Genomic DNA, 22,542 nt, shown 5'->3' with positions numbered 1-22,542 from the left:
GACACGTTATTTAATGAGACAAACACACGGTGGACATGTCACCCGCCGCCGCCGCCGCTGCTGATAGTTTCTGGACAACAACAAGAGGAAGAAGAGACGTCAGGCTTTAAACACAACATAAATCACCAGAATGATCCTTTAAAAGTGTCAGTTTGATGGTAAACGTCTCATCAGCAGGATGTAACACACATCACACCTTCCTCTGTCATGTGACACTGTTGCTAATGACGACCGAACCGCCGCAGTAAACCGACCTGACGATGGACTCTGTAGTTTCATGTTTTGACAGAAACATTCAAGAACGTAAACTGAAGCTGTCGGCTCTATTTACAGCGTTTCTATCAATAGACACACACACACACACACGCACGCACACACACACGCGCACACGCACACACACGCACACACACACGCACACGCACACGCACACACGCACACACACATACACACACACGCACACGTCACTGTGACGGAGTTAAAAATAGCAGCAGACGTTGATGAAGACTTGTGAGAATCAATGTTAAAATGTAATAAAACAATAACAGGAGTGGAGAGAGAGAGAGAGAGAGAGAGAGAGAGAGAGAGAGAGAGAGAGGAGGATGATGGGAAGTTACAGTTCAGCGTGTCATCACCATGTCAGCATATCGCCGTGGTAACAGCTGTCATAACAACGGAGAGACAGAGACGGACAGACGGAGGTCAGGCTGCCGCTCAGAGCGACGGAGAGAAAACCAGAACAAATATATGATTTTATATTTTAATGTTTGAGGAAACAGACGTCTGGTTAGTTCACTAGTTCACTCAGAAGCTGCTGAAAGCTGTAAAATACCAAAAAATGTTTTGTCAACAACCTTTTTTAGGTTAATTTAAGTAAAAACTTAATGAGATGAAACAGACTTGATGAAACTAAACGTAGTAAAGCTTCGTTTTACTCGTCTGTTCATTTTATATTAATTTCCTGAGTCATTTGCAGATATTTAACACTTCAGTTTTTGGACATTTTACAGAGAAATTGATGGAATTTAATATAAATTATAAGAAAAAGCAAACGTGTTAAGTTGGTTTAGTAGGTAAATACCAGTTCATTATATTTGGGTTTATATCTAGTTGTTAATTTACAATAAATCTTAAGAAATCAGATTCTTGACATTTCTTTAACTGATATAAAACACCTCAGTGTGTTCTCAGTGTGTTTGTGTTAATATTTCCTCTATTCTACCAAATTACCTGATGTGCAAATTAACAACTATATCTGAACCTGAATATAATGAATCTGGACAAATAAAATAAAGCTTCACCAGAACTATGGATCCATCTCTGAGTCATATTACTGATTTAATAACAGTTGACTGAAAAAAACAAAAACTTGAATGAAATCTTTACATGTTTGTAGAAGAGTTGTGTGTAACAGGTTAAGAGAAGAATCATTTCAGATGTTTATCACAGTGTTTGAGTCTGTGACTGAAAACGTTACTGGATTATATTATTATTATATTATTATTATCTCAGGATGTGAAGATGTATCACGTCAGACGAGACGTCGTCGCTGCATTTTTATCTTTGTGGTCAATAATCTGTGAAGTTCTTTCACACTGAAATCAGTCAGAAGGATTTGAATGTTTTATCAATTAAAACCAGACGATAATTACAAAACTAAAAATAAAAATGTGAAAAGATGAAGTCGACTAAAACTCACTTTTGTAGGGATGCAACGATTTGAGTCCAACTCTAAAAATATTAACAATTAATCCTTCAAGTGATGAAGAAGTGAGAAATGTTACTGAAAGTTAAATGTGAACCACCAGGAGACGCAGCTGAAAGCTTCAGAAAAAGCAGTAAGTTGACCTTGAAGTCCAGAACGAACCTCCAGAATAAATGAATCCTGATTAATTGGTTTTTAATTTATCTGAGTCGACTTCACTGTGACGGAGAGATGATGATGATGATGATGATGATGATGATGATGATGATGATGATCTGACTCTGATCGCTGTTTGCTTTAAGCTCCACCCACCTTGTTCTGATTGGTCGGCTGGGTCTCCTTCATCATGTCTCTGTAGGAGAAGGACGAGACGGAGGACGAGTCTCCGGTCTGCTGAGTCCGACTGGGACTGTTGATCTCTGACAGAACCAGTTCCTCCAGACCTGCCAGACACAAAAACCATCAACACGTCAACACACACGTCCCACAAACACAGCGATGTCCATCATGTCTCGTCATGTAAAGCAGAGAAGTGAGATGGGGACGTTGTAGAGACGTCGCTGCAGTATTTTCTCTTTCTGATTTCAATTTTATTTTCAGGAATATTAAAGATCTATTTTGGTTGTTTGGTGAGATTTATGACAGATAAAACCGAGAACACTGGAGCCGTTGTATCCATGAATTTGTGGACGTGAACATCATGATAGTTTAGTGTCTTGTGAGCAGCAGAAAGATGCTGGATGGATCGAGACAACAACTGTTATGAAATCAGGTGAAAACATTAATGAACCTCTCAGGATGAACTTCAGAGCCGCCCCTTTAAGACAGCAGACCGTCCCTTTAAAGAGTGAATACACACCGAGTCATTTCTTTACACATAATCACACAGGTTGATGTTGACATATGATGTTAATAAATACATTTTCTGCTTAAAATTAGCTCATTTTTGTCTGCTTGGATTTTAAAATTCAGTTGAATTCTCTAATCAGTTTGTGTCTCTCACACTGAGCTGCTGCTGACGTTAATAAGTCTGATAAGAGAAGACAGAGAGGCGACGTCCTGCTACTCACACAGTCCTGCAAATAACCAAATGATTGATTCCTTTTCTGTGGCAGTAAACACAACACGAGAGCCTGCTGATAACTAACTGTGCTGTTTGACAAGATATTCAGAGCTGATGACGCTAATGTTAACATGATAAACAGCAGGGCTGCGGCTACGTACTGACACACACACACACACACAAACACACACACACACACACACACACAGCAGAGCCGCTAGCTCAGCTACAACACAGAAACTTTTACAAAGGGCCATGAATGTGTTTCTAGTGACGGTCAAAGCTCCTCTGACCTCCCGTGTCACACACTGTGCAACGACGAGGCCACGCCCCCTGCACTCGACCTGTGCAGTCGTCTGTTGCATCTTTTAAACATGCTGGGATGGAGGGAGCTGACAGAATTTGAGTGTGCAGTTACTCTTTAAAGCAGTGGACAACAAACTGTCCTTTTAAAGGTTTAATGTGTGAGAATCAACCAGAATTTAAGCTTAAAACACCCAAATAAACTAAAATTATCAACAGAATGAAGAAATAACAGTTTTGACATTATGTCAAAGACCTGAATGTATTATGTTGCAGAGATATCTACAGAAGTTAGCATGCTAACCAGCTAGCTTCAGCCCGTACTGTCTCGTAATACCACTTTATACCTGAGGGGGCGACAGTGAGTCACTGTAGTGTCCAGTCTGCCCAACATGAGAGGAAGAAGCAGCAGCACCGGCAGTAACAGCAGAGTCAGCTGAATGCTGTTGACATTTTCACTATAGGACTGTTAATACGTCACTTTATTAAGTTTTAATATGTTTTCAGGTCAGTTTATCCAAATAACGCCTATTTGGAAAGTTGCAGTGATGTTGTCATTTGCAGAAGCTGGCGGGGGAGACATCAGCTGTTCATGTCAGCTGATCAGACGCACCAGCTATGTGTAAACAGACCCCTATTTGTTTGGATCAGATGGTCAATTCTTACATATTATACCTTTAAGGCAGCAGACTGTTGTAAACTGAACCACTGTCGTCTGGTTCTGTTGCTTCTCCTGCTCGTCTTGTCCCCTGTCTTATGTGTTCTCATGTTAATCACTTATCTTGCACTGACAAAAAATAAATAAATAAATAAAAGACAACAAACTGCCCCTTAATACAGCAGACCGTCCCTTTAATGCACTAGAGAGTCCCTTTAAGGCGGCAGAATGTCCCTTTAAGGCATTGGACCGTCCCTTTAAAGCATTGGACTGTCCCTTTAAGGCGGCAGAACGTCCCTTTAAGGCATTGGACCGTCCCTTTAAAGCATTGGACTGTCCCTTTAAGGCGGCAGAACGTCCCTTTAAGGCATTGGACTGTCCCTTTAAGGCGGCAGAACGTCCCTTTAAGGCATTGGACTGTCCCTTTAAGGCGGCAGAACGTCCCTTTAAGGCATTGGACCGTCCCTTTAAGGCACTGGACCGTCCCTTTAAGGCACTGGACCGTCCCTTTCAGGTAGCACACCGTCCCTTTAAGGCGTGTGCTGGCAGCGGGCAGTAAGATAAGTAGCCTACTTTAAAATGTCTGATTCTCAGGTTTGTGCAGAAAAGCCTTTTAAACATTCATCACTGCTCATAGATTATATATGATGCTGAGGACTGCCCTGCACCACTGTGTGTGTGTGTGTGGGGGTGTGTGTGTGTGTGTGTGTGTGTGTGTGTGTGTGAAAGCAGAGTGACAGAGTGAGTGTTTAAGAAAAGGAGGAAGTCTCAAGAATGTAAAAAAAGAGGAAAAGTTCTGCAACAGAAGACAAAGATTAAGTAGGAAAACCGATCAAGTTTGATCAAGACAAATAGAAAGTGACTGTGCAGGTGCGTGTGTGTATTTGTGTGTATTTGTTTGTGTGTGTGTGTGTTGCCCACAGACGCCAGTGTGTCCACCTCAGCTCTGGGAATCAGAGCGCTGCATTAAATATTGAACAGAAGGGTCCGGACTGAGCCAAAACCTCCTGACGCAGGGTTAGCACGCCGCCGTTTATCCGACCCACGGGCCACCTTACAATCACATCCCGGCCACTTAGGACACACACACACACACACACACACACACACACACACACACACACTTTTCTTACTGGAGCTTTTAAAGGGGAACGTCGTCCATTTAGAAGATTTAAATACTCTTCCTGGTGGTTTCAGTGTCACATCAGATCAATAACTTGCAATAAAACACGTCTGTCATCTCACAAACAGGTTTTCAAAGTGACGTTTTGAAGTTTTGAGTTTGCGTTTATCACTCGCTGTCAGTAAGACGACACTCAAAATCTAAAAGTTGGGACATTGAATCAACTTCTTCGCACTTCTTGAGCTCTGCTGCTGTTTTTTTGTTGTGTTTTGTTTATTGCTTTTGCAAAAAGAAGCACTGTTCCCCCATTTTTTCTGTTCTGTGGCTGCACACCAACTCAATATAATTAATCATAAGCCAGAGGAGTCTGATAGGCCGGGACACGAGCCAGTTCACACAAGAACACAACGACTACAGTTCAACAGAAATCATCTGCTGGAGAACATTTCTTAACTTTGTATTTATAAAGTAAAATAATGAGTTTTCTAATTTGCTTCAACACAGTTTTTCCACCAGTGAGCCTGTTAGAGGAACTAAAGCTTCATGGACGTATTAAAGGACGAGTTCACAATTTTTCAAGTCTGTCTTAAACCAACAGTCAGGAGCCCAGATGAACATTAAAGCTGTTTTTCTTGCTGTAATCATTCCTCCTGTTCATACTGACCATTAGAAGATCCCTTCATAATGACCTTACAATGGAAGTGATGGAGGACAAAACCCACAGTCCTCCTTCTGTGTAAAGTTTATCTGAAGCTAATATGAAGCTTCAGCGTCCAAATGAGTCAAACCAAGTAGATATCTTTCAACGTTACAGTCTTTTTAGTGCCAAAGTCCCTCTTTTTGTTACTATACTTCCACCTGCAGCTCAACAGGGAAACACTGTCCGAGGAAACACAAAATTACATCAGTAAATATCCACAAATGGCTGTTGCATCATTTCAAATTAGCCGGCAGATGTCCTAATCTTCAACGTATTCTCTGTCATAACTCGCGTTAGCATGTATGCATTAGCCACATATCGGTATCAAAATGGTGGCTGCACTCAGACGTTTCAATTGACACCTCACTTCATCCAGTAGGAGCTTCCATATCCTGTCTACAGCCTATAATAGCCAACGAGAGTCTGCGTTGAAAGGAGGTGCCTGTAACTCTTCTTTCATGTAAAGACTGAGCCAATAGGAACAGAGTCTGCTGGTGACTGACGCTTCAAATAACCAATGAAATTCTGAAAATGACCATATGCAGCTTTAGTGGTTTCTATAAAGCGTCAACCTGGAAATCATGTAAATTTAAATAGTTTGCTGTGTGCTACTTTTTATACAAACTGCTTTTCCACCATAGTGTTTGTTTTGACTCTTTAATATGCACAAACTTTAGTTCCAGCAGGGGAACAAAGCACTATAATGCGTTCATGCCTCAGTTACTCTGAGCCAGGGGTTATTTGGTAAATGGCCTTTTTTTTTTTTTTTTTTGCAAGACGCCTAGAAATATCCTTAGAAAAACATGTGTAAAATATTAATTTTCTGTGGTATTGTTATTAAAGTTGAACTAGGTGAGGCTGTGCTGTGGTCCCATTGAGTTGAAGTCCCAGCTAGTAAATCCCAGCTATAGGTCGTCTGCGGGCCAAAATAAAAACCTTCCACTTCAGTGTGTTCAAACTTCTATTACTCAATACCAGTAACACTTACAGTGATTCTGACTGTTGGGGAAATAACTCCAGAGTGCTACCTTTCAAAAGAGACCAAAACCATGCATGTACTCCTAATGGTTCAATAACAGCTGACAATTAACTTCAGGTATGGCTTGAACAGGTGTTTTAGGCTCATTTTACAGGAAATTAAAGGAATGTTTACGAGTTCATGAGTTTAAAGGAACCATTTACTGCTTTAAAGTGACTATTTACTGGTTTAAAGGGAGGTAAAGGAAGGTTGTTTCAGATACTGGTAAGATGGTGAAACACAAACATTTGAGTAACAGATCCATAAGTTTAGCAGACACAGAAGTTTTATAAGACTATGAACCACGATTTTACGAACGTTATCACAGTGGCCATCAATTTATTTTTGTCATGATGATCGGAAGGTAAACAGCAGGAATGGATGGTTCATGTACGGTTGAAACAGCCGAATGTAGATTCCTTGAACAATTTAGCATGTTAGCATGTTAGCATGAACACATAAACACACTTATAACATGGATCTTTTACTTCTCAAAACTGAATATGGCCAAACTGACTGGTTCAACTGGTAAAATGTTTAAAGTCCTATAAATAAACCATGACACAGTCAGAGTTGTCTGCAGGGGCGGGGGATGACATCATGATGTGACATCACAGTGACATCACGTGTGTGTGTGTGTACCTGTCCTGGTCTTGCTGTTGGTCAGTATCTCCTGGAGTCTCTCCTGCAGTTTGTCCGCTCGCTTCCTCTCCAGCTGCAGCTGCCGCTTCAAATCCTTCAGCTACACACACACACACACACACACACACACACACACACACACACACACACACACACACACACACGGTCAGGGATTTACTTTCTAATTATTATTTTCCATGCACGGCTGCTCTTAAATTACTCTGCAAAATATATTCTCTCTCTCTCTCTCATCTCTATTCAAATTCCACTCCTCCTGTCCGTCACAGACAGACAGACAGAGCAGCCTTCTGTATTTGCTGACATCAGTCAGATAAACATTTAACTCACCGCTGCGCTTCCTTTCTTCTCTAAAATCCTCTGACCGTCCACGGTGTCCTTTATCTCCTGCAGACAGAGGAAACATTGATAGAAGTTAAAAAGGTAGAAAACACTAAACAAATTCCACAGTTATGAAAATAATTTCACCGTGATGCTGATGCAGCTTTTTAAAACCATAACAGTGATTCTGCATGTTTCAGGTGAACGTTCTGCAAATCATGTCACTGTGTAGTTATAGTAATAAAAAACTAGAGACATGAAATACAGACACGATAAACTAAACTAAAAGTCTTAATCAACAAGTCCTCGAAATGTAAAGACCATCTGTCTGTTCCTTCAAACTCTGTTACGCATCACTGATGGAAAATAAATGTGTTTTATTTATTTATTGTCTGTAGTTAAAGGTTCTTTTTCCTGTAATACACGTTCCAACCAACGGAGTCACACTATTCAACTGATCTACATGCAGCAACAGAAGCAGAGAAGAAGAGTGAAGCTAACTTTTTAATAACGTCACAGAGCAGCTTGAAGGTCTGATCAGGTTTATAGAATCATTGTAGTTTGGGTTAAAATGACTACTTTGTTAAAGTTAGGGGACCTTTGTCGTCATGGTTACAATAATAAACACGTGATTAAGGTTAACAGTATTGACTGTTGGTTGGAAACAGGAAGTGAACAGTGATCTCTGGTGTTAGAGTCTGATGTGTTGTAGACGACTTCCTCTCTCTGTGTGTCACTCTATAATGACGTCACCTGATTTCCAGAATCACTACGACCACTAGAGGGCGCCGTCACTGCAACGTAAACATGTCCTGTCATTCGTCTTGGGAAGAGTGTCTCCTATCTCAACCATGGAGGTATAATAAGAGCTGGATAGGGCGCCGCCGCTCAGCCTTGCAGCCAGTTTTTCCCAGTGGTCACTCGCGGTATTGCAACGAAAAATCCCCCTGCGGCCCAAAAATCTTTTTCCCTCACAGACCACCGCTGTAAAAGAGACGCCTGTAAAACTGTTGACAGGACGCCTCAAACTGTAAAAAACATCAATTATGACTCTTTCTATTATGAACCTTTGATCCATGGAGGTTTTATATTTGTAAAACTTTCCTCGAGCCGTGACGTCATCACAATGTAAAGTCTATGGGCCGAGCGGGAACTTGTGGGCGGGGCCAAGCGGGAGCTCGTGGGCGGGGCCAGCGGGGGAAACACTACTGCGCATATTCAGTGGGCCGCACGATGAGGAAGCAAACCCGGAAGCTAGAAACTTTTTTTGGCGTATGCGCCAGGTGAGCAGTTCCAATAGGACTGAATGGCGCCGTTTTTAGTCTGATATCCGGCTCTTATCATACATCCATGATCTCAACAGACGGGTCTTTAGCTGATTTTTAAAGTTGTCTAAAGGAAGAAATTTGCCACAAGGTCGACCATTTTTCTCAACTTTCTCTCCAAACACATTTATTCCAACTGATGATCTTTAAAAAAAAACCTCACAAATATATAGTTTAATTTTTAAATGTCTCAGGGATTTCCTACAACAGCTGATCAAACAAACAGGAGGAAATTTGTTGGGGACTATTTTCAGCAGCGGATGGATACACATGTGGTGCTGTAGTGAGTATTTGTGGCAGCAGGACGGTGTGTGTGTGTGTTCATGTTCATCTCATACACACACGATACTTGTTAGTTGACCAGAAGTAACATACAGAACATCACCAGACTTCTACGATTCTACTGTATCAGCTGTTACCTGTTTGAGTTTTCCGATGGTGTCGTCGTGTTCGTCCCTCTGTTTCTCCACCTCCACCATCTGCTGCTTCAGTCCCTCCATCTCTGACTGCTTCTCCTGCAGGACGGAGACACAAAGAGAAGACACACAGATGAGGATTTTTATCTTCTGTAGAGAAACGACAGGAGTGAGACCAGACGTTCGACCCGCTCACACATCTGTCGGAGAAACACTTCTGTTCACCTGGTGGAAAAAAAAAAGTTTTTAAGAAATGTAAAAACCTTCAGTGATGCCCTCTCGCTCTTAATCCATCTGACTCAGGGATTAATTTGGCAAACCTGCATTTAATTTCCCCTCTAATCTTCTGCTGTTAATTAATTTGACTAAAATCTACATTAAGACACTCGCAGGCTGCAGTCGCCCACATGACTGAGAAAAAAAACAAAAAAACATGTAATTCTGGAGTAAAACAACTGAATCTGTTAATTCCCTGTAATGTCACACACTCTCTAACCTCCACACACACACACACACACACACACACACCTAATCAGGCGGGAATTAGCTTCTGTGTTTATTACAATAGAGAAAAACAATGAGAAACAGATAAAGAAGCATAGAAGCAGCGAGTAGATGTGTTGAAACCAACTGAGACAAACAGACGTACAGTGAAGACACAGACTGCTGTTCACAGATGAGAAATGGTGGATAAACTAAACACATTTTACTTTTTTATTTGCTGAAAATGAGTTTCAAGGTTCCCACATGACGCTCAGATTCAGATTCGCAGACAGATTCATTCTTAAATACATAATATATTTATATTCTGAGGCTCTACTGGAATATCTTTACATGATTTCCAGTTAAAAACTCCTTATTTATCTTCTACTGGTCCTTTATGCAGCCCCTCAGTTCAGCCTCTGTCTGAAACAGGCCGTTTTAGCTCCTGTCTCTTTAAGGCCCCGCCTCCTGATGAGCCCACTCTGTTCTGATTGGTCAGCTTTCAGGAAGCTTCCTCCGGCTCCGGAGGCTACGTAAACAAACTATAGTAGCAGGATTTCACTTCTTTTTCTCCTTCTTTACTCCAAACGTCAACTTCTCAAATCCATTCAAATCTGAAATATGAGAGTGAACAACGTGAACAACACAGACTTTAGACGCATGTTTACGGACATGTGACGAGATGACGTCATCTTGTCAGGAAAGTAAAAAACAACAACTCACAAACGACACGTTCAGAGCAGGTTGAAGCCCTGACCTTTGACTTGCAGGCAGCGTTTTTACATATGTTCAACTCAAGTTCTGACCATTTTTAACATCCGTCACCATAACAGGATATAAATGATAGAAAATCACTAAAAGCTGAATATGTCACCTGTTAGTGGAACATACAAGTGATTTAAGAGAACTAGTGAAATTCACCAATTTTCTCAGAATTTTTCTGAGGTACAAAGATAATCCTGAGTGGTTCAGACGAGTCCAACGAGTCATAAACAGTCTGAATTTGATCAGAGGAGGAAAAACACTGTTTGACTTTACAGTTAACTCTTTCATGCATAGTGGTCACTACAGTGAACAGCTGTTCAAAAGCTGTTTTCTTATACATGCATGGGGTTTTAATGGTGTAGCTGCACATCAGCCAACACAGTGGACTCTAGTGTGTCGTCCCATACGCTGCCATCCACTGGCTTTATAAGTGCAACACAAATGTCTCAAAACCAAGATGGCCGCCTGCCGGCCGGAAATGCTCAACAGCTCAGGAACATCTTGCCGATCCTTCCACAGTAAAAGACCCTTGCAGATAAATAACATGTTGTAACATAAAGTAACAACTAAGAAGTAATATGATTGTTAAAATTTCAAAGTATTAATTTTATGTTTGGAGAAAATGACCATTAAACAAACTCAAATAGTTCAATTATTTTTTTCATGCCTAAAGAGGAATAAAACACTCCTGACTGAGGTTATAATAACTCATGAATGAAAGAGTTAAAATACATTTATAGTTTAAATATGATGCTGAACTAAAACAAAGTGAAAGCACAATTAATATTCTGTCTCCATATAATCATCATCATCATCATCATCATCATCTCTGTGAGGAAATAAATCTTTATGAGATGATTAATCAGGTGAGAAGAAGAAAAATATATTTATGCTATAAAATAATTGTTGATTTTTCAGACTTTTCTCTCACTTTTGTTTTAATGTGAATCATTTGACATCTTTCACCTCTTCAGGCTTCAAAACAATGATTTAAATTTAAAAAAGTAGAAAAAAACACACTTTAGTTGAACTGGTTGCAGCTAACGGTGACAGTTTAAAACCTCGAGCAGAAAGAACAAACTCTGCTTTCCTGATGAGTTTTAATACAGTTTTCTGTTTGAGGTTGGATTTAAAACCCGCCGGTCGACGTGTTCAGACGGAAAACGACACGAGACAACTGAAACTCAAACCCACGACAAGCTGCGTACCTGCCCAGCATCCGACTTGCCCGCTAATTAGACCTCTTCCATCATTAATTAACTTTTCCTATTAAGTTTCCCTGTTCTGCTCTTTGTACCAGACTGTTATCCTGCAGATAACACACACACACACACACACACACACACACACACACAGACACACACAGACACACACACACACACACACGCAGTAATCAGTGAAGTCTGTCCGTCTCCGAGGAAACTGTTTCTCCCGGAAGGATTTTAGAGAACCATGAAGTCAGCTTCAGGAAAAAAAATCACAAAATAAGATGAAATGAATCTCTTATCTGAAAACATCAACGCTCTGATCACAATTAACCCAAACTGTGTTTTACGACCCTTTCTTTAAGACTTCATGTGTCCTTTATGTGCACAGTTCATTATTTAAATATCTGCAAAACTTTGTCTGAGCCCAGAAAATCTGTTTTTAATGTGTCATCATCTCACTGCAGAGACATCAGCTCTCATCCTGACAACTGTTAGTGCATCTGTGCTGCTTATGGACTCAATATGAACTAAATATGAAGAGTAACATCATGTCTACACAGACAGCGCAGCGTGAGCAGCAGCAGCAGCGACCGCTCCGTCTGTGTTTCTACACAGGAGGCGTTCAGGTGCAGCGTTGAACGTAGTTCACCTGTGTTTTGGAAGCGTTGAGAGTCTAAATACACACTGACTGTAGTTATGTGTGTAAAACAGAGTTGAAGTTTAATACTGTGTCTGTACAGAAAGAGTCTCAGCCACGTGTTGCTGCTCACACTACAGTCTCTGTGTTGACAGGGTGTAAAGTTTCTCAGGTCATCAGGGATCCTTCACACTCACACTGTGAGTTTTTACCCTCCAGGAGCTGCTACAGACGACGAAGAGTCATCAAAATATGATGCAAGTATTTCTGGCCAAATGCAATTAGGATGCTGAATGTATAACCTACCCTGAGATTCATGAAAACTATTTTAAATGATGATGTTTGTTGTTGTTGTGTCCTGTTTTGTGTTGTTTTTTGGTGCTACACGGTGAAACTAAAGATAATCTTCCACTGTTTGGACAATAAAGTTCCTTCCTTCTTTAGAGACGCTGACGACGAACCAAAATGTCTCCAGTTTGAGTCTGAACTTTAGTTGCTTCTCTTCCTCCTTCATCTCTACTGTCTCTGATATAAACGTCTCCACTGGAATGACTTTAATCATCTACAAGTCCAGTATTCAGTTTACAGCTGCAGTGATTAGTTGATTAATCGATTAGTCAACAGCTTAATAACACTATTTTAATAATCAAATAATAGTTTTGTCTTTTTTTAAGCAAAGATGTAAAATATTAGCTGGTTTCAGCTTCTCAGATTTGAGTATTTGATGCTTTTCTTCATCATTCAGCTGAATATCTTTGAGTTCTGAACTGTTGGTCGAGTAAAACAAAACATCTGAAGACGAGATTATAACAACATTTTATAGACAAAATGATTAATTGAGAAAATAATCAGCAGATTCATTGATAATGTAAATAATCGTTAGCTGCAGTGTTTTGTTTGTGTAACAGTTCAGTGTTGAAGCAGGAGGATCAGACAGGAATCAACAAGGAAAGAATGAAAAGAGCTGCGATGATTAATTGATTAATCGACACCAGACAATTGATCTACAACTATTGTGATACCAGATTAATATGATAATTTGATGCTTTTCTTCATCATAAATGAATAAAGTGAATATGGAGTTTTCTATGAGACACCACAGTGATGGAAACAGAGTGAACTGAACCTGCGGACAGATTGTGAGAGCTGAGAGTCTTTCTAACAGACTGTCAGCCTCCTCCACTCTGATCTGCTCTTAACACGATTTAACCTATCTGTGTTACCATGGAGACAACTACGCTTTAATTAGAAACACACATTCAATTAGAGCTGAACCTCATTCAACACACACACACACACACACACACCTACACAGACTGTATGTATAAACAAACACCTACACATATATTTATATTTACAAAGATGCTGAAACATCTTGTTCTGTGTGTTTTTACCTCCAGATGAAGTGTGTGTTCCTTCTGTAGTCGCTCCATCGCTTCCTGATGTTCCAGAGAATTCTTCTCAATGTTCTCCTGTTCACACACACACACACACACACACACACACACACACACACACACACACACACACACAATAAATAAATAAATCTGGTGACAAAATGTACACAACAGAAATTTTAGAAGCAACAATCTTCACATCGATTCAAAAACTGTAGAAAATGTGACTTTAAAGCCCAACAAGTAATAAATATGATACATGCTGTTGTGTGTAGATTTGTATTTTGTGTTCTGTGTGTTTTTTTGTTTGTTTTTGTTTTTTTTGCTTTGTACTGTTTGTTGTTGTGCTGTTGTAGTGCAGTGCATCATTTATGCTTCATACTGCACACTGTCCTGTTCAATAAATCCAATCAATTATATGATACATGACATGATGACAACTGGAAGGATCCCATCTGTTGCTGAAGACCATGAAATGCAGTCAAAAGCTCCAGAAAAAGCAAGTAAGTGGAGCTTGAGTTAAGATTATTTTGTCAAACTTACTGATCTCGATGTTAAAATGAGTTGTTAAAGGCCTGAACTTTTCATTCATTCATTACATTCAGCGAGCGGTTCATACGCGGACAAAATGACTAATTTGTGTTGGTTCTGTGATGTCGGAATTTCAAATCTGACGCTCGCAGCGCGTCGTAGGAGCATCAGTTGATACACGTCAGTTATCCTCCCAGTGCGTTTGGGCCTTCACACTAAACAGACAGGAGGCTCCAGGTTCAGTGTTTGATCTTTAGATTGAAGTCATCTGATGAATTGCAAAGTGTCAAAATGTTGTTTTAAAATTTGAATCCTCAAGACCACCTGGACACACAACACACATTATTGTTGTGTGTCCACGTGGACCCTGGAGTATACTACACTAAACTACACTAAACTACACCAAACTACACTAAACTACACTAAACTAAACTACACTAAACTAAACTACACTAAACTAAACTAAACTAAACTAAACTACACTACACTAAACTAAACTAAACTAAACTAAACTACACTAAACTACACTACACTAAACTACACTAAACTACACTAAACTAAACTACACTAAACTACACTAAACTAAACTACACTAAACTACACTAAACTACACTAAACTACACTAAACTACACTACACTACACCAAACTACACTAAACTACACTAAACTAAACTAAACTAAACTACACTAAACTACACTACACTAAACTACACTAAACTACACTAAACTAAACTAAACTAAACTACACTAAACTACACTACACTAAACTACACTAAACTACACTAAACTAAACTACACTACACTAAACTACACTACACTACACTGAACTACACTAAACTAAACTAAACTACACTAAACTACACTACACTAAACTACACTAAACTACACTAAACTAAACTACACTAAACTAAACTACACTAAACTAAACTACACTACACTAAACTACACTACACTACACTAAACTACACTAAACTAAACTACACTAAACTAAACTACACTACACTAAACTACACTACACTACACTACACTGAACTACACTAAACTACACTAAACTAAACTACACTAAACTAAACTACACTAAACTACACTACACTTAACTACACTGAACTACACTGAACTACACTAAACTACACTAAACTACACTAAACTAAACTAAACTACACTAAACTAAACTAAACTACACTAAACTAAACTACACTAAACTAAACTACACTACACTAAACTACACTGAACTACACTAAACTACACTGAACTACACTACACTAAACTACACTAAACTAAACTACACTACACTAAACTACACTAAACTACACTAAACTACACTAAACTACACTACACTAAACTACACTAAACTACACTAAACTACACTTAACTACACTGAACTACACTAAACTACACTACACTAAACTACACTAAACTACACTTAACTAAACTACACTAAACTAAACTACACTAAACTAAACTACACTAAACTACACTAAACTACACTAAACTAAACTACACTAAACTAAACTACACTACACTACACTACACTAAACTAAACTACACTAAACTACACTACACTAAACTACACTAAACTACACTGAACTACACTGAACTACACTAAACTAAACTACACTAAACTAAACTAAACTACACTAAACTAAACTAAACTAAACTACACTAAACTAAACTACACTAAACTACACTAAACTAAACGACACTACACTAAATTACACTACACTAAACTACACTAAACTACACTACACTAAACTACGCTAAACTACGCTAAACTACGCTAAACTACACTAAACTACACTGAACTACACTAAACTACACTGAACTACACTGAACTACACTGAACTACACTGAACTACACTAAACTACACTGAACTACACTAAACTACACTGAACTACACTGAACTACACTAAACTACACTGAACTACACTGAACTACACTAAACTACACTGAACTACACTAAACTACACTAAACTACACTAAACTACACTACACTGAACTACACTAAACTACACTAAACTACACTGAACTACACTGAACTAAACTACACTACACTGAACTACACTAGACTACACTAAACTACACTACACTGAACTACACTAAACTACACTAAACTACACTAAACTACACAACATCACTGCAGCTGAACCAGCTGGAGGTCAAAGATAACAAGATGTGTTCAAGTGTTCAGTTGCTCTTTGAGTTTCTGCAGCAGAAAACTAACAGTTTATAAATCTACAGGAGATTAACCAACCTGGTTAACGGTCAGATTAATAAATTAACTGTCAGATTAATAAGTTAACGGTCGGACTAAACGGCAGACTGACCTCTGCCTCCTTCAGTCGTCTCTCAAACCATCCTTTGGTTCCCTCCATGGACTGAACCTGAGCCTGCAGCTCCTCCACCCGCTGCTGCAGCCCCTCCAGCTCTTTGGTACGAGCCTGAAACACACACACACACATACACACACGCACACACATACACACACGCACATGCACATGCACACACACATACACACATATACACACACACACGCACACACATACATACACACACACACACACACACTCAGATGGAGTATTTCATATCATAATATCTATAATCTCTCTCTTCCTCGCTACTGAAGCTGTCACCTCCTCCTCTCCTCACTAATCGTTCTCCTCCTCTTTACCTTTTCATCTCTAAGCTGCTGTCGGATCTCCTCCTCAGAACGATTCTTGTCTTCATGGAGTCCTCTGAGCTCCTTCTCATAACGAGCCCTGACTCCCAGAACCTGAGAGGAGGAAGAGAGGAGAGGAGGAGAAGAGAGGAAAGGAGGAGGAGAGGAGAGGAGAGGAGGAGAGAGGAAGAGGAGAGGAAAAGAGGAAGAGGAGAGGAGGAGAGGAGGAGGAGAGAAGAGGAGAGGAGGAGAGAGGAAGAGGAGAGGAAAAGAGGAAGAGGAGAGGAGGAGAGGAGGAAAACAAACTAGTTAAATCGTTCAGGCTTCACTCACGAAAATTTTAGGACTTTTGTTTTTTTTACACAATTAAAACCAGAAAAAAGAAAAAATGAAATAAATAAAAACAGGAAGAGAAACAGTGCAGTGATAATTAATGAAGAACAGAAAAGAATCAAAATAACAAAACATAAATTCAAAACAAAATAAAATAGTCAAAAAGAGAGAAAGAGGTAAAGAAAATGAAACGATGAGAGAAGAAAACAAACATGATGTCGGGTTTGTTTGTGTTTCACCTCCTTCTCGTGCTGCAGTTTCAGGTCTGACAGCGCCTCCTTGTGGTCAGATTTCTCCTGGTTCAGCTGGATGGCCATATCATCCAACATGGCCTTCCTCTTCTCCGCTGTCTGCACACGCACACACACACACACGCACACGTCTGTTATGTCTGTATGCATCATTAGTGTGAGTTTAATATGTTTTATTGATTATTTGTGTGTTTGTACCTTCTTGGCTTCATCCAGCTCTCTCAACAGTTTCTCCTTCTCTTGTCCTTCTTCTGTTAACTGCTCCAACAACTTCCTGTTCGCAAAACTGGACTCCTGAAGAAGAGAAGAAGAAGAAGAAGGAAGCAGGATATTAAAAAAAAGAGACTCATGAAACATTCACACACACACACACAGATCTGATCATCAACTTCTATCTACAAACAAATGTTCCAAACATTTATCTGTTAGATCAGATCAGACTGAACTTTAATGTCATTGCACAAAATACAAGTATTACAGTAAGTAGTGTTGCTTGTGTGTAAATGTTTGGTAAACATATTGTGTTGCAGTAAAAGTTGAGCAGTTTAAACTTTGTCTCCTGCATGTTTTTTTTTCTGGACGATTCTCATTCAAATCAATAAGAGAGCTGCGTTTTTTCACAGAGAGCTAAAGCCGATCTGAACACGGCTTAAGAAAAACATTTTCTAATAAACACACACACACACACACACAGGTTTCAGATTTAAAGCTCTGCTGCACGAACTCGTCTATCTGCCAGTGTCAAGGTGCTTTGAAGGAGGTTTTTAATGCTTCACATTGCTGCTGTTTCTCAGTCAAATTCTGGTATTTTTATGGTTGTAATTTTATTTTCTATCAGTAGTGATTTGATTTCAACAAACAAAAAACCCCCTAAGCCACAGTGAGGGGCTGTTAGCGAGATATCTTTCCATCTTAGCTAGTAGTACCTCCAGTGTTTTAATATTTCATGACTCTGTTTCTGGTTTATTTCCCATTAATTCTGATATTTACTCTCCACACGTGAACAGTTTACACGTGGCATCAAGGATTACTGCCTTTATGTAGAATAATTTAGGCATTTCTTTATGCTAACAGCTGATTGTCATTGAATTTAGGAATAATCCTGATAGTGTTGTGTTTGATGCATCTTAGTTTTATCTTTACTCTTTTACAATCAAACCGAAGGTAAAACATTAATGAACGGACAGAACAAACCTGCAGCTGGGAGTCCAGGTCGTCTCTCTGGGCCAGCAGACTCTCCTGTTCGGTTCGTCTCTGCTGGAGCTCCATCGTCAGCGCCTCCTGCTGCTCACGCAACAGATTCATCTCCTGCGTCTTCACCGTCTGGATCTGCACACAAGTTTTTAATACACCTGAGTACTTTGTCACGTCTTTACGACCAAACCAAAACAAGATACTACGGATCTACGGGTCAGCAGGAAGGAGATGATTAAAGATGGAGACGCAGACAGTAAACACCAGTGGAAGACATCAGACACCAGAAAACTACAGAGCAGATGAGTAAACACCAGTAAAATGACACAAGGCAACAATCAACAGCAGCAGGACACAGTAGAATACAGTAGAGGATGCAGAGGGCAGTAGATGACCACAGAACATGATGCTAGACTGACAACAGATGACAAATGACGACTTCATTTAATATAATCTGATAGTTTCTGCTGTCCTCTAATATTTCTACTGGACAGTAGATGACAGTAGAGTTCTGTATCTATTAGAGCATAGAGAGAACATACAGAAGGTTCTAGTTCAGGTTCTCCATGAGTTCTTTATATGTGAGGTTTGCTGTTAATGAACTGGTCACTGTGTTGGGTTCTACAGGGTTCTGATGCACGGTTCTCTCAGTGCATTTATCACTACTCATTTATAGGTTCAAACAATACAGTGATTTGGGTTCTGGAAACATTTCAGACATTATCAATGCTCTTCCTCTGGTACTCAAAGCAGCTGCCTAAGTTAGGGTTCTAGGTGAGTTCTCATGTCATTTTTAAGGTGCCTTGCTTTGTAATAATTAAGAGCAGTATTAAAGGTTCTAGGTAAGGTTCTAGGGACCTATATTGGTTTCTGTTGTTTAGGTTGTGGATAGAATATTAGGAAATTCACCTTTTCTAACTAGGTTTATAGGTTCTAGAGCCGTCGTCCAGTCCACAGAGTAAAGTTTTAAAGTTTTGCAAATGTTATCCTCAGAACATTGTTCTAGGTTGAAGGTTCTATAAATTATTCTTTTCATATATGACCTGCTCTAGTTAGGACAGGTCTACAGAATTTGTCAGATCTCAGGTTTGCTAATTGCTAATGAACCGGTCACTGTGTGGGTTCTTCAGGGTTCTGATGCAGGGTTCTCTCAGTGAATTATTAATTATTCTACAGATTCATACAGATTTCTCAGTTACGAATCATGACTGGAAATGTAGATTATGGTTCTTGATCAGTTCTATGTGCTTGTTATTTTTTTGCTTTGCATTAATCCAGAACAGTATTAAGGGTTCTAGACAAGGGTCTGGGGGCCTAAATTAGTTTCAGGGTATTCATACATAGTTAAAGGTCTAGAAAGGGGTTCTACGTTCTAAGACTGAGATACAATTACCTGTTCAAGAGCACACAGATTAGTCCTCAGAGCAGTGTTCTCCTGTAAAATGGGTTAAAGTTCCACACTGAGAAATGAGATGATTTATAGTTCTATATATTCCTATTTAGAACCAGTGTGTTCCAGTTACAGCAGGTGCACAAGGGGTTCTAGATACTTTTTCAGGATGAAGAAATTATTAGAGCTAGATTAACCTAACAACAGCTCGAGGGTTAGGGTTCTAGCACATTATACTTTCTGTAAGAACTTGTTTATTTCTCCAAATATCACTACAGTGTTGGGGTTATTAATAACCCAGTATTAGGGTTCTATGTAATGTTCTCCAGGCTGATATCTGACAGCTGGGTTCATGACAGAATTGAATTTAACTTCCAAGATAATGTTCTGCAGGTTTATTACCTGTTCTAGAGCAGCTATCTTAGCACTCAGAACACTTGTTCTAGGGTCATGATCCAACGTAACATCGTACTGTATTTATATACTAGTTTATTTCTCAGAATATCTTTTTAGTGTTGGAGGTCCAAATGACATAGTGTTAAGGTTCTCTAAGGAATGTTCTCCAGATATATGACCTCATTTATAGCAGTCAGGAGAGTCCACAGAACATTGTTTTGCAGTTAGTCTTCTTGATAATGTTCTCCAAGTGTTACAAGTTCTACAACAGCTTAATGATAATTTTAGGGTTCTCTGCAGGTGTACTTCCTCTTTTACTGTAGCTAAATGAATCCACAGAACGCTATTTCTGGGTTAACCTTCTAGATAACGTTCTCCAGGTGTATTACATATTCAGGAGCAGCTAGTTTAGTGCTCAGAGCGCTGTTCTACAGCCAGGGTTCTACATCGCATTTAAACATGTGATGTACTATAACTGTTATGTAGCAACTAGTTTATTTGGATGTAGAGTGTTTATGACAGCAGAGTGTTATTCTAGGTTCTCTGTCATGTTTTTCAGGTATATCAACGGTTTCATGGCAGCTGTGTTAATCCACAGAACACTGAGTTGAAGTTGGACTCATAAGTAAAGTTCTCAAGGTTTATTACATATTCAGGAGCAGCTAGTTTATTGCTCAGAGTGCTGTTTTAGGACCAGGGTTCTAAACAGCATTTTATATTTGTTTTGGTATTGTAAAGAAGTGGCCATATTTTGAACCAAGATTAAGAAAATGGATCTCTGTTTATAATAAAACTAATAAAGCGCAACTGTTGTTATTCTGCGTACTTATTATTCTCATGTCTTCTTGTTGTGGCGCGGCTGACAAGTGTGCTATGACTCTTAAACTGGAAGCTATTTGTTTTTCTTCTTTTTGAGAATTAAGTTTTTAAGCTGCTGACTGAGGTTTCAAATAGTAAATGGAGTCTGTTTTTTGTTTGTTTTCTTGTGTATGCAGCTAGCAGTATTTGTTTTTTAGTGTTTTTGATTTTTTTGTGAAAATGTGTGTTCTGTTATTTTGTTATTTAATTTTAGTTATATGCTATGTATTGTTATTTTATATGCATTCTTATGTCTCATCTTTGTGCCCACATGTTCAATAAATAAATAGCATTTTATACACGTGATGTATTATACCTGCTCTGCAGCAGTTAATTTCTCAGAACATGGTTGTTGAGTGTTTTTGATGAGGTAGTGTCAGGGTTCTAGAGTCATATAACCAGTATTACGGTACTCAGGTAACGTTCTCCAGGTGCGTTACCTGTTCTAGAGCAGCTAGGTTAGTCCTCAGAGCATCGTTCTCCTGCAGGATGTTGTCCACCTGCTCCTGACTGACTGCGCTCTGACTGGCTACCTGCAGTACCGGCGCACCACAGGTAGGAGGCAGCGGAGAGACGGGAGACGGACAGAAACCAAAGAACAGAAAGATGCAAAGAAACCAACCGAGAAAGAGAAGAAAGAAAACCAAAACAGCAAAAAGGACAGAAACAAACAGAGGCAAAGGAACGCGAACAGAAAAGGTAAAAAAAAGACAAGAGAGGGATAAAGAACAGAGAAGGATTCAGGTCAGAAACACACACAGAGCAGCAGGCAGAGAAACACCAGGCTACACCAACACCAACGTCATCACGGAAAACATATTTTTATCTTTTCAATCCTACGAAATGCTCGAGTAAGAAAAATCTATCTGTTCTTGATGAAGATTAGTTAATATTTCACTTTGACAGGGAAGAAACAAACGTCCAGTAACGACACAACAAAGCAGCAGTTCACATCACTGTGTGTGTGTGTGTGTGTGTGTGTGTGTGTGTGTGTGTGTGTGTGTGTGTGTGTGTGTGTGTGTGTTACCTGGGCTTTCAGAGTGTTCAGAGCCAGTTCATGTTCTTTCTCTTTGCTCTGCAGTTGCTCTCTCTGCTCTGCTGTCATCTAAATAAAAAACAAAAGGTTAGTCAGTGTGGAATTTAATTAACTTAA

At 39.5% G+C, this 22,542-nt stretch overlaps 1 protein-coding gene across 3 annotated transcripts in view; it reads right to left on the bottom strand.

Moving 5' to 3' along the window:
* Nucleotides 1–22,542, bottom strand: part of gripap1 (GRIP1 associated protein 1) — a 60,142-nt gene that overhangs the window by 12,100 nt on the left and 25,500 nt on the right. For 2 of the 3 annotated variants that reach the window (XM_067593475.1, XM_067593477.1), the window contains exons 14-25: nt 22,417–22,494; nt 21,830–21,922; nt 18,746–18,880; nt 17,750–17,845; nt 17,540–17,650; nt 16,980–17,081; nt 16,636–16,749; nt 13,777–13,854; nt 9,293–9,388; nt 7,558–7,614; nt 7,210–7,309; nt 2,015–2,145 (exon numbers count right to left, since the gene is read on the bottom strand). In XM_067593475.1, the coding sequence (XP_067449576.1) occupies nt 2,015–2,145; nt 7,210–7,309; nt 7,558–7,614; nt 9,293–9,388; nt 13,777–13,854; nt 16,636–16,749; nt 16,980–17,081; nt 17,540–17,650; nt 17,750–17,845; nt 18,746–18,880; nt 21,830–21,922; nt 22,417–22,494 (1,191 nt within the window). The remainder of the gene's footprint in view (nt 1–2,014; nt 2,146–7,209; nt 7,310–7,557; nt 7,615–9,292; nt 9,389–13,776; nt 13,855–16,635; nt 16,750–16,979; nt 17,082–17,539; nt 17,651–17,749; nt 17,846–18,745; nt 18,881–21,829; nt 21,923–22,416; nt 22,495–22,542) is intronic. The other variant, XM_067593476.1, reaches the window with a different exon arrangement.

The sequence above is a fragment of the Thunnus thynnus genome, chromosome 6, assembly GCF_963924715.1.
Source record: "Thunnus thynnus chromosome 6, fThuThy2.1, whole genome shotgun sequence".
NCBI classification, from domain to species: Eukaryota; Metazoa; Chordata; class Actinopteri; order Scombriformes; family Scombridae; genus Thunnus; species Thunnus thynnus.
Note: the sequence above shows the minus strand (reverse complement) of the source record. Positions and strands in the feature narration are given on the sequence as shown.